The 13,260-nt window shown below is 35.8% G+C and overlaps 1 protein-coding gene across 1 annotated transcript in view; it reads left to right on the top strand.

Moving 5' to 3' along the window:
- Nucleotides 1–13,260, top strand: part of CUNH10orf11 (chromosome unknown C10orf11 homolog) — a 645,699-nt gene that overhangs the window by 351,074 nt on the left and 281,365 nt on the right. Inside the window, exons 3-4 of the mRNA XM_017807157.1 lie at nucleotides 1,304–1,430; nucleotides 10,687–10,826. Of these exons, the coding sequence (XP_017662646.1) occupies nucleotides 1,304–1,430; nucleotides 10,687–10,826 (267 nt within the window). The remainder of the gene's footprint in view (nucleotides 1–1,303; nucleotides 1,431–10,686; nucleotides 10,827–13,260) is intronic.

The raw sequence follows: 13,260 nt of genomic DNA, 5'->3' as shown, positions 1-13,260 counted from the left end.
TTAGTAAGTTGTATCTACAAAAGCTGGATCTGGTTGTTGTACAGATGAATGTTAAATTGTCTGATTTGAAACCCATATACTTTCTAATAATTGTGTTTTCCTCCAGTAGTAGGGTCTGTAGAACATTCTAACAGGGACATTTTGATCTTTGCCAAAAACTAGGGAGAGGGTGAGGAAATCCCCTCAGTGTAAATGTCATTGCTAACTGAATAAATAGTACAGACTGCATCTCCCTTATTCATCACATTTTAAAAAACAGCCAGGAGATACAGTGATGATCTTCCCACTGGTAGGCATAGTAGATCAGCTGTCAACTCATGCAATCTCAGCATATCTTTAGGTGTCTGGTAGGTGAATTAGCTGTGAATGCGTGTCTGTGCGTATGCTTTGTATATCATGTGTCTTAGTTGATTAATGTGTGGTTTTGGTTTTTTTTTTTTACTGTTGGAATGTTCAAGCATTAAGAATCAAGCTTGGAATAAGTGTCTTAATAAGGTACTGAAATGTTCTTTTTTAGTTTGTTTTTTTTTCTTGTACTTTGCTATCGGAGGAATGAATACCACCAGAATGTTGTTTATTTACAAGTCATCATCTTCACTGCCATGTTGTCAAATGCTCCTTTTTAAAGCTACTCTCTGCCGTCTGACCTGTGGCTTGACAGTGGGATAGTAAGTTCTGAGAAGAAAACAAATGCCTTTTCTCTCCAGAGTAATTCTGCATTTTATTTTGTAGAGAACATTTCACTTTGTTTGCAGGGACTGAAAAAGCTAATTAAGTGGTTAATAAAAAGGGGGAAAAAAACCCTCTTCTACATTTCCTATTATTGCACGTAAGGTAACTGCTAAGAAATGATACTTGAAGTTGTATTTATTATTGTTAGCAGGGTATGATATTTCTTGGCAGAAATGATGGATGACAACTTAAATTTGTGTCCAGGGAATGAAGGTGAACTGTGACAGAGTTATTTATCTTGGGAATGGAGGTTAGGGTCAGGCGAGGCTGGGTGCCTGAAGGCACAAGACATTGACAAATTCATCCTGCAGGCCCCATATCTGAAGCCTTTTGTTTTGGATCCTGGCTACTCACTAAGTGACCCGCATCCTTCATCCTGCCAGCATGTGAAGGATGTGTTGCAGTGCCAGCACTCCCCTTGCCACTAATGCTTGTCATTCACTCTTCTGACAGGCCCAAACCAAAACTATTCCCACTTCTGAAAGGGAAGGTTAAAATATTTATTTCAGCTCATAATGGCCTCCCTGATTTAGGGGAGTATCATTTTTCCTGTTGCCTTTGTCGTTTGCAGGTCACTAGAAGGACTGAAAACATTCAGTTACTTGGAAGAGCTGATCCTGGACAACAATCTACTTGGAAATGACCTTCTGTTACCCAGGTTACCCCACCTCCATACCTTAACGCTCAACAAGAACCAAATATCCTTTCAAAGAAATACCTGCAAAATGTCAAATGAGTTTTATGTGTCAGCCAAATTAAAGTATGTGAAATATAGCTCATGTGCAGACAAAGCATTCTCTCGTTTGGCACCTGGAATACTTCATAGTAATTTATTATAGGTCATTCATAAATGAAATGCACCATTATATCTTCCTGTTGCTCCATTTTAGTGAGAGATCTAAGTTATGGCTCTGAAGAAATCTTTCTAACAGATAAAATAGAGAAAGAAAATAATGTCAGTGCTACCAGTGTGCAGCAGTTCCTGTGTTTGCTTGGGGTTCTGTTGCAGGCTGACCTCTAGTGGAATAGAGCGTGCAGTGAAATGCTGTTACGTTTTTATACTTTAAATAGCTCTTGAAACATTAAAGTAAAATAAAATTAATTTTAAAAAAACACACAAAAATTTTAATACTTTTCTCTATTTTAATGAAACTGTAATATCCACAATTTGATATCTGCTGTGGAGCTGCAGCTCTAAAAGCAAGTCACTTGGTGTTCCAGTTCTGTATAAATTCATATAAAATACTGTCCAAATCAAGGTCTTAATACATTAAAGTATTTTGATGTATGGTTCAGTCCAGTCGTAACCAATCAGTCACTTTGCCATATGCCTGAAGTTAGTGCCTGTTTCTGTTTATTAAGAATAAATATTTCAGCATTTGTCTAAGTACTCTGCTCAATCTGAGCCCCTAGTCTGTGGGCTTATAGATAGTGGTCTGTAAAAACTAATTATCTGCAAGTTCTGTGGGCATAGACTTGATTATTACATAATTTTCCCATACTTTGACCCTTCTGGAGATTCGAACATGTGTAATATAAGATTTTACAAAAGGGAAGGGTGATCAAATTGTGGCCGAAAGGCCAACTGAGGCCTGCAGAGTCTTAGAGCACAGACTGTTAAAGCCCTCTCCTTGTAATTGCAGCGTGAGGACAAAGCTGCTCAACTGCAGGCTTTTATTACAGACAATGTAAACAGAGAGCAATTTACCTCCTACTAAAGCAAAATCCTCCTACTGAGGGGAATAAAAATAACTGCAGATTCTACGATTTCTGCACTTATTTTTGACTCTATAAATAAATAAAAATCAACAGAGTAACTTTTTTTTCTTGGAGCCCTGGAAATTTGCCAAGAGTGTTTCTTGAACAGTAACCATCGTTACTGTACTAGGTATTTGGCTAGATTTATAGTTAATATAGGATACTGTGGGTTGGATTTGAGTAACTGGTTTTATTTTTTATTGTTTGGTGCCATAGTGAAATCTGAACTGATGAACAATGAACATTTTTGGTGATATGTTGGGTGGTGGTATGTCTGATGGTATATCTCCTTCTACAAACCATGAAATATAAATTTGGCCATAAGACCAAAAAACATGTCATTATATTTGTCCTTTGAGGGAGTGTCAAGGAGAAATTTTACACTTGCCAAAAGGAGGGAAGGGTTATTGAATAATAACTTAGTGAACAAAATCAGAGAAAAAAAAATCCTGTCAGAGGTAATCTTTAAAGAATTTCTGCTAGTCTCACAGACATACTAAAATAGTATTGTCAAGTGAGTAAGCTCTCAAAATCAATGATAACATGGTAAGAAAGATTTGATCTATCCTGGGATTTTTTTTAATTCAATCTAAAAACTATGAAGTTAGAGCTTTGAGAGTATTAAGCTACCCAGGTTATAGAAATAATGTATGCATTTTGTAGTGTGCTACCAATAATTTAATAGAGGAGTTGCAAACTACCCAGGGAAGAAAAACTAACCACTGTCCATCATTAACATTTTGAGCCCTAGGGACCAATGATCTCTTGTAGGGAGGATACATCAGTCTTCAGAAGCACAGAAACCTTCTAGATTCTTCTCTTCAATGTGACTGCCATATTTGAGAAAGATCTTATTTGAACTTGAATCTCTTCTTTTAATGAATTATTTCTCTGTTGAATTCTTTGAAAAATGTTAAAAAATGTACATTTAATAGAATAATGAAATACAATACAGAAAAGATTGTTCAGTATATGACAGTAGCACTACATAAAGGACAAAAGTGAGGAAAGAACACTGACCTGAAACAAAATGTCAATTGGTGGAATATTATTATGCATATATAAGGAGAGTGAGAGAGAGATGAAAACAAACAAAAATCCAAACTGACCCCTATGAAAATTGGAATGCCATATGAAACTTAAAACTCATATGAGATCTTTCCTGGGTATTTCTTAATATCACCGTACTCTTATCTCCTTTTATGGCTTCATTTTGATCCATAACTTGTTTTGGTAATTCTGATAAAAGCTTTCTACTCCTTTTACATGGTTCACTTATTGTGTGACGTTGTATGTGTAAACAACATTTGGCCCCTCCTAACATAGTGTCTGAGGTGAAGAGAAGAGGCAGGCACTGGTCTCTTCACTCTCATGACCAGTGACAGGACTCAAGGAAACAGCATGAAGCTGTGTCAGGGGAGGTTTATGTGAGGTATCAGCAAAAGATTCTTCACCTAAAGCGTGGTTAGGCACTGGAACAGGCTCCCCAGAGAAGTGGTCACAGCACCAAGCCTGACGGAGTTCAAGAAGCATTTGGACAATGCTCTCAGGCACATGGTGTGATCCTTGGGGTGTCCTGTGCAGGACCAGGAGTTGGACTCAATGATACTGATGGGTCCCTTCCAACTCAGCATATTCTATGATTGAATCTAGATCTAGGTTTTGAATAGTTTAAAGGAAAACCAAAATATTTCATATGACAGAGTGGGAAATCTAGAGCTGGGCAGAATGCCTATAATGGTATATACATTGCTTGTGGCAAGAGGAGTTATCAGTGTGATTCAGATGTAAGGATTACATGTTTCTGAGTCTTTGAAAACAGCATAGTGAGTACCTCATCTGAAGGATATACCAATAGCTACTTCTGATACAATGTGTCTTCAAGCAGGTCTTGTCATGGTTTCTAATAGTTACAGATTTGCTTAACCTCCAAAGTGTAGATTGTAATTTATTTTGCCTCTGTGCTTGTTTCTACACTGTCCTCAAGTGCTTGAAGACACAGAAGTCCCAACCTGAACAGAATCTCATTATGTTAAGTGCTGAGGATTTGATGTGTAGATTGAGTGAATATATTAAAGACACAAATTATCTCCTATAATGCATGGTTCCCCATCTCCACTAAACAGAGAACTGAGCTAAGTTCAATTCAGTTCAGTACAGCACTCTTCCTGCATATACTTCTGAGTTCTCCATGCCACAATTATGGATTTAGTGAAATCTATGTGACTTGTTAGAGAACTGCTGTATCTGATGAGCCAAAAATCTTTCTTCTGGAATAAAGTGTGCCTGAAGTAAAAATTAAGTAATGTGAATGCCTGATGCCAAACATCTGTGGAAGAGGGAAGTAGTCTTCAGTCCAGGTGATTCCTTGTGCTGTTCTACAGCAGTGCTTGGATGAGTTCAATTCCAGATATCAAAACCTTTTTAAAAATCCTGAGCTGCTACTTTGTTCTTGACTGTGATGCCGTGGAAACCTTGAGCAACATTTGGGAAGAATAATGTAGAAAAAAAAAATCTAAACAAAAAGCAATCTTTGTGAGAAAGAACATATGGTTTCATGGTGGACCTCTATAGAGAACTAGAAATATAATTTTATTGCAGGAATAGAAACATTCTCACATTTGTATACTTGACAACATTGAAACCTGGTCTTCAAATCTACAGCCTTGGAACTATCAGGATTCTGAAATATCTTTAAAATCACTGGCAACTCCAGCTACACAGAGAAAATTAATGCTGCTCCAGGAGGCAGAATGGGATTTTTTTCCCATGTGTTTGGTATGCAGGAAGCTCTCCATGAGATATATGGACTTAGTTAATTACCATCCATGCCACACCCTTTCTTTCTTGAGCAAAATGCTTTCAAAGTCAGTGAACAAGGCCTTATCTGAAGGTCCTAGCTCCCTACCAGATGAGGTTCAAGCCAGAGTGAGGAATACAAATGGCTGTGTGTGACATCCGATTGCACATAGGGAAGGGTAAGATGTATACTTGCATATTGCAAGCTATTTCTGTGGTTATCCAACCTTGAAGACCTAGCACATTCTAATGGAAAAGCGTTCAGGTGGCAAAGATCTTTTCACACTGCATTCAGAGGAGAATTGGTAACTTCTGCTTCAAGGCTATTTGACTGTAGAGTAGCTTGTGATTGCTACATTGTGTTTGTGATAAATTTAATTGAAGCAAATGTTTCAACTGGGAATAAATATAGGTACCTTTCTCATCCATGACTCTGGTAGAAGTGTTATCCAGCTGTTTTAATGTTAAGTTGATTGCAGCACCTGCATGACAGATAATTAGTTGACAGAAGATTTTTAAATGAGAGTTTGGGGTCTTTCTATGTGGTGGTCTGGAATTCTGCGTGATATTTCTGATATTCTCATGTACATATTTCAAAAATATTCTCCATGTAAAACTGATTGCTCTTTACTTTGTCTCTTTGCTTCCAAGAACTTCCAAAAGCTGTAATCAGTGAAGTTCCTTATTATGAAAAGTTCTCCTGCAGCTCCTCTGGGAAGTGAAATGACTTTTTGAAAGGAAATGGTGGAGCAACTTGGAAAGCAGTGAGAAAAAGCACAAGAGTGGTTACTTTTCCATATTTGAATGTGTGACTAGTAAAAAACTGCTAGCAGACAAAAAGTTTACAGAAAGAAATCCTAGATTTTCTTGCATACTTCAAACTATATCCAAAAAATAATTGCATAGTAAGATAAGAAACATGTATAGGTTTGTTTGGATAGGATAAATTAATTTAGAAACCGTTAGCAAAGGTGTTTCTGCGTAGGTTTGACTTACAGTTGTTCCTGAGAACAACCATGAATGTGGTTATACCAAGAACGCCAGTAAGGAAGAAATAGTATGGAATTTGAGGATGACCAGCATTAGTTCTTAGTACTTAAACCTTATATTGCTCTGCCCTGGAAATATGCTGGAGGGACACAGCTAAAGAAGCTCTTGAGAATACAGAAATCAGGAATACTGGAGCTCATACGACATCATCCAGTAGTTTCTGTGTGAATCTGCTCAACCTCTCAAAAGTATAAAATACACAGCTTAGCATCACAATGACTGACCCAGCTTGCAAGGTTCTCCTAACACTGACTAAGTGAAGTGGCATTATACTATCCACCCAAGAGTTTACAACTTTGACCTTACTTAAATGTAATATTTCCTGGGAACTTGTCTTTGAAGGGTTTGTAGGGGGACGTAGTCCTGACTATCACTAGAATTTTGACCCATGTTAAAGGATTTTCTACAAAACAAACAAAAATATTATAAGCTTGCATTGACAGTTAATTCTTAGCCAGAGAAAGGAGATACCTAATTTGCTTTGGGCTTTTGATTGTTCTTTTGCCTTCTGGAGAACCTCAAAAAATAGCAGCCTTGGGTACCAGACAGTGAGTGAAAACAGACAAGTCAGAACATGCCTATTCGTAGGATATTTTTGGTTCCACAAAACTTGCAAAAAAATGATATTGCTCTGCAGCTAAACCAGACGCACCATAGTACTGTGTTTTCCAAATAATTCTGTTGCTATGTTTCAGTATTGCTGGTGGCATTTGTTTTTCAGAACAGAAAATACAGTGATGAGGTTGTGTATGATTGTGCATATGTCTGCTTGTGAACAGTCTACTGTAAATATGCATGTGTGGTGTTTTTTTAAGTGTAACAGTGTGAAGAGGTTTTAAAAAATTAATCTCTGAGAGATACGCAGTTCTTTTAAATGCTTCCCTAACTTAAAGCTAGAAACAATGCAATAAATCAGTAAAGACTTTTGATGAGGATGAAATTTTAAATTATGTCCAGTATGTTTCTGTTCATTGTTCATGAAGACCAGGTTAGATTTTTGGAGAGGTCCATTGTTGTATAGTTGCCCAGAATTGATGTTGTAGCTTGTGAGCTGTATTGCTGAAGAGTTTAAAATTTTAATTATTACAAATTTTTATTTTAGTCAACATCTGTTAGAAAGACAGGCATTAGTGGATTGGTAATGATGACACTTGAATAGGACATGGATTGCCACACTAAGGCACTTTAATTGTCATAACAGTGATACTTTAAACCCTTTTTCAAACAATGGACTCTAGCGTAAGTATTGGCATCACTGTTACATGTTCACCTGATGATCAGTGACGCTGACTTTGGAAAGATCAGTCCAGGGCTGTTTTCATAGAGCTTTAATAAGTAAATACATTTTCACCAGCACTGTCCATGGATTTAGTTGTGATTTTTCATTTTTGAAGAGAATGGAGCTGAAATTGGTCTTAGAAATAGCACAGCAGAATTTTGCAGCTCTTTGGCTCTGATTGCACCAGTATGACCCTCCTTAGACTGCAACAATAAACCATAAAAAAGGAAGCTGGCAATAAAATTTCAGACTTGCTTTTGATTTTATCCCTCCATATTTTCCTAACATTGTTTTAGAAAGACTTAATACTTTTGATGGCATCATATAGTTCCAATATTGTGATTTAAATAAGTATACTACATGCTAATCAACTAAACAGTACACTAGAAGTGCCCCATGACTTAGGACTGATTTCTGAAAAATACTTAATCGTGAGAATTTGAACAGGATAAGATTTACTTTTCCTACACGCTTTGTAAAGAATAACTGTCATGGTAGGTGAATGGGCTTCTTGGAAAATCAATCTGTACCTTGAGTTTTGTTTTGTTTTTAAGAGGGAAAAGAAAAGGTAGTTAAAGTCCTAAAGAAAATAATTATTTTATTTACGATATAACCACTCTTTATAACTATATATGATAAGTATCTCTTGCCCAAGATACTTTTTAGAGGGGTGTTTCTGCATCTAAAATCAGTACTCAGGGTTTAGATACAAGGTATTAGAACCTAGACACTAATTTCTAAATTTGGAGGTTTTAGATTTTTGAGAAGCAGATTATCAACTCCTGTTATTTACCTAAAACTCTTGCTGAAAGTGGTGTCTCTGCTTTTTGCTTTCCTTAGGGCTTTGAGGCACAGTCTTACACTTGCATATCTACACTGACACTGCTCTTTATTACATTCTAAATGCATTTTGATATTTTCCTTGAAGTCTGCGTGTTCAGATGAGTTAGAATACGTCATACTCCACATTTAGCAAACTTTTAGGGAGAAAAGCTTCTATACAAGAAAAAGCTCTATTGAATTGACAGGCAAAAATCCTGCATGTTTAATCCATAAAAGAAGCAAAAATTTTGAATAATTTGTTGGAGGGTTTGTGTTGTTTGGGTTTTTTTTTCCTTTTGATAGGAAATTACCATATACAATCAAACCCTTCCAGTAGCTAACCTCCTGGGTGTTATGGAAATAACTGTCTTTATTAGTAAACTCTCTCAGGGAACCTTTTTGCAACCTAAGTAATACTGTGAGAAATTAAGTGTTTCTCCTGGCTGAGGGCAGGTGCCAGATTCAAGCACTTCTCTAACAGTCTTAGGAAACTTTTAAAAAGCTTTTCCCTTGAACATCTGTGGAAAAACAGTTTGTGAGCTTCCTATCACAGTCACATACTTCCTGAAAGAGCCATGAAAAAGTTTATGTGTGAGCTTGAGGTCCAGGTATGACATTTAGCACCAAATTTTGATCGATAATTCACCCAGCTCACAAAGACCTGTATCATATGATGCTACAAAAAGATAATGTTTCTAAGGGTCTGGTAGATTACTTGCTGGCATGTAGCATTCTAAAATGTGGCTTTGCCGAATTAAAAGTTAGCATTTTTACCTTTTTGATGAATTCATAGAACTTATTTCAAACTCTCATTTTTCTTACTCATGGAGAATATTTGATTATGATTCCTTGGACCTTAAGGGACAGAACATTAACTGTGAGTGTAGATACATTGATTTTAGTAGATGAAAATCAGTTATTGTTGGTATGATCTTCATGTGTGTTTGAAAATAAAATAAAATTTCAGGCTTATGAAAGGAAGACCACAATTTTAACAACAAAGCTGCTGTTTCCATTTTGTATTGCTTTTGCTGCCCTTAAGATATTGGGGTGAGAAATAAAGTAAATTCCATCAGCCAAAAATAACAAAGATAACAGAAACACATAAATCAAGTATAAATAATAGCAACGCAAGTGGGCTGAGAATTTAAAACAAAAGTTGTGACAATAGTTGTGGTCTCTAACAGAAGGAGAGGATAAAAACAGAACAATGAAATGTCCTTTAATGGTTTTGAACAATTATTACTCTTGTCTAAGTCAGTTGATTTTTATATATTGGAAACTTTTTACACACATATACATGGCATATTTTTTGAGAATCACACCTATATCTTTGTATGTAAATTGAAGTAAATAAGAATGTATAGTTTGAGTCTTAGAGACTGTCAAACTAAGCTCTAACAAAATAATTTATTTGATTAATTGACGGTGTGCAAATGGTTGAATATTGTTATGCTTAAACCTAAGGTGTAATCTCCAGTATTGCAGTGGTTAAAAATAGTTTAACCTTTGTTTGCTTGTTTGTTTCATGAAGGTTTACAATAATAATTGTATCATCCTTATTTATGTTCCAAGGAATATAGTTAAGTTAAAAAGCTTCACGAACATCAAAATATAAGGCTATTGTAATGCAAAAAATTATACTTTCCAAGTCTTTAAAGCTTCATATACAAAATAATTGTAACACTGAAGTGTTTAAGTTGCACTTAGTGAAGCATTAATTGACTTATACTAATTGAGTGGTTACTAATGTGTTCCTGTGACACTCAAAGCATTTATATGCTGGGAGTGAAGTGGGTTGTTGTGGTTTGATTTTTTCTTTTTCTTTTTCTTTTTTTTTTTTTTAAACTCATTTTCCAGTGGACTGAATATATTAGTGATGAATGTGCTGTGAAACTAACTGTTTGTTTCCATGCTGGAAAAGTTTCATGGCTCCAGCAATTGCTAGCCATTTTACCACACAGCATCCATCATTTTGTCAAAGTTTTAATGTTTTGTAGTGAACCACCTAGGAAAGAAAGGAGGAGAAAAGAATGACAAAACAGCCCAATTCTTTCATTCCATGCCAAAAAACTGACTGAAGTTTATCCCTGTTTGCCCTTGGAACAATTAATGTGACATTTTCCTGAATGCCATACTAAATTTGATTGTCAGTTATTGAAATGTATGTTTAAATCAGCAGTGATGCAACTCTAAATGCTTTTTTCATTAATGTCATTGAATCCTTAACCCACAACCTCTGACACATAACAGAATTAGAAAGCCTTTTGGACCATTTGGCTGAAGTTGTGCCCTCACTACAGTATCTCAGTTTGCTTGGAAACATTGCTTGCCCAAATGAACTGGTCTGCAAAGAAAAGGATGAGGATGACTACCAGAGGTACAGGTTAGTGTTTTTGCTTGTAGATGTAATAAGACATGTCAGTTTTGTTTTACTACTGGAAAAATATTGTACTAAAGTCAGCCCAGAGTCTCAAACAATCATTTATGCTTTTCCGAAAGCAATGTCACATATTCTGCCATGAAACACTTGGGAATTTGAGTAACCCCATTTCAGTGAGATCACTCTCAGGAACCCTATTTAAAGAAATATTTCAGTGCTGTATAGCACATGTTAGAGTTGAGCAGGTGTGCACAGGATTTCCTGAATGTGGGTGTTCATATGCCCCTACTCACAGCATTTCCTTCTTTAAGGCCAAGATAAGGCAACATTCACATACACTAAGGGTGACAGGCAATAAAAAGAAAAATCACTACACTGAGATAGCCGGTTGCATTGTCTTCTACTCATATTTGATATGGTGCTGAGTTGCTTCTACTGTAGTTATCAAGGCACTATTAATACAGAAGGACTCCTCCTCTATTGTGCTGCCTTACTCAGAGCAGTTAGATTCCAATTAAAAAACTCCAAACTATATCTATAATGTAATTTTAATGAGCTAGATTACACAAAAGGTCCTCTGAAATTTAATATGAAAGCCTGATAAAATATGTAAGTACAACTGATCCAACTGAAATGTTGCTAAAAATTACAATGGTTGTTTTTTGAAAAAAAAAAGTAGAAATAGTTTTGACTGATAATGATTATGACTATAGATCCAAAACTTACAGAATATCTGCTAAGTGACATAATTTTAATAGATGTAACCTTTAGGCAAGGAGACATTGATTATGAAGAAAAAAAAGGTCATTGGAGGTATTTTTCCTTGCTCACATCTGAAACATTATTTCAGTCTTTGTGTGCTGGCATTTTTCACATTGGTTGAAAATGGCAGTCAGAGGCAAGTCGGAAGCAAGCAGTACAACCAGGCTGCCAACCTTGCAGAGCCTGAGCTTGCTTTTTATTAGCAAATCACCTGCAGTATTCAGACTTCTATAATAAAACTCTGATTTTATCTTCATGTACTCTAAACTCTGCTGTAGGAGCTAATACAGAACAATATAAGCAGGTTTATTGGGAAGTGTCTTGAATTCAATGCTCTAGGAAATGCTGTACTTTGAAACATCAGCACAGCTGTCCCAAATAAGCATATAATTTTTAGTTTGTTTCAAATTTTTGAGAAGGATTTCTTTGTTGTCAGACTTTCACCGTTTAATAATTCCACTTTTGAATCCAAGTTTAGCTTGTAGTATTTTGGTTTTCACAAAGTAGAACAGCCTAAATTTAATAAAATATCTTCTCATTGCATTCACACTTAAGTGGAAGGTATGCCTACTATCCAGCTTATGAGAATATAATAGTGCTGTCTCTATGTAAATTTATGTGACGTGCACTAGAAAATTGCTTAAAAAATGAATGATATTTCTACAGTTTACTGTTTTTCACTTTAAGTATGTTTTCTGACAATATGTCTCCTATTAATCATTTAAGCAAAAGTAGTACGTTAAAGGAGCCATTCAGAGGCAAGAACCCATGGTTCATTTAGTGCTCTCTGAAAAAATTCTTTATTGATTGACATCCTCTGTGGTTATGTGATGTAATATTTATAATATGTCACACAGCCATACATCAAAACAAGCATGTCTCTTGTTTCATTTCAATGCAAAAATGTTGATTTCAGAGAGGTCAAGGTAGTTTTAGGTCATGTCATGGCAAACCACCATGTCAAAGTGTGAAGTGATTCTATTTATGTATCTGCTGGAAACTGCAACATTGCTTCCATTCTCTTTCCTCTCAATTTTTCAAAACTCTGGGTATTTTTTTCCATATAAGCTAGGTTAATTGAAGTTCTGTTAATAAAGAAGAATGGGCTTCTAATTAGTTGAATGATTTATGGTTCTGCTGCTCTAGTGAAAGCTTCCTGATCCTTTTCCATTATTATTTGTTGCATTATATGAAATGTGTTTGCTAGACAACATTAGATTCATAACCCAAAAGCATGGATCCAGTATCTATCTGTTTTTCTGTCTATCTATCTACCTACCTACCTGTCTTTAGGGGAACATATATTCACCTACATGATGGAACTGATTAAAAGTACTCTTGTAATTTTACTCTGAAGAGCTAATTCAGAGTTTTGAATACACATTCTGAAGCATCTTGGACAACTTTTTCTTCCAGTTACAGCATTTTTCTAATGGTTTGAAATAGCTTTTTTTCATAAGAGTTTTTTTGAGAAATTTGCCAGAAAGCATCAAAAGATTGGATTTCAGTGAACTTGAATTATGTAAACACTGTGCTCTACCATAACTTCAGCTGGCTTTGTTTTGTTCTGAATGGGAACTTCTTTTTGTAAATTTTTGCAGTGACCATTAGAACCACAGCTTCATTTTTCATTGAGCTTTAATTTTGTTCCTACGGAGTTCAATTAGAGTTCAGG

The sequence above is a fragment of the Lepidothrix coronata genome, unplaced genomic scaffold (assembly GCF_001604755.1).
Source record: "Lepidothrix coronata isolate B3197 unplaced genomic scaffold, Lepidothrix_coronata-1.0 Scaffold17, whole genome shotgun sequence".
NCBI classification, from domain to species: domain Eukaryota; kingdom Metazoa; phylum Chordata; class Aves; order Passeriformes; family Pipridae; genus Lepidothrix; species Lepidothrix coronata.
This window is presented reverse-complemented; position numbering and strand designations above follow the sequence as displayed.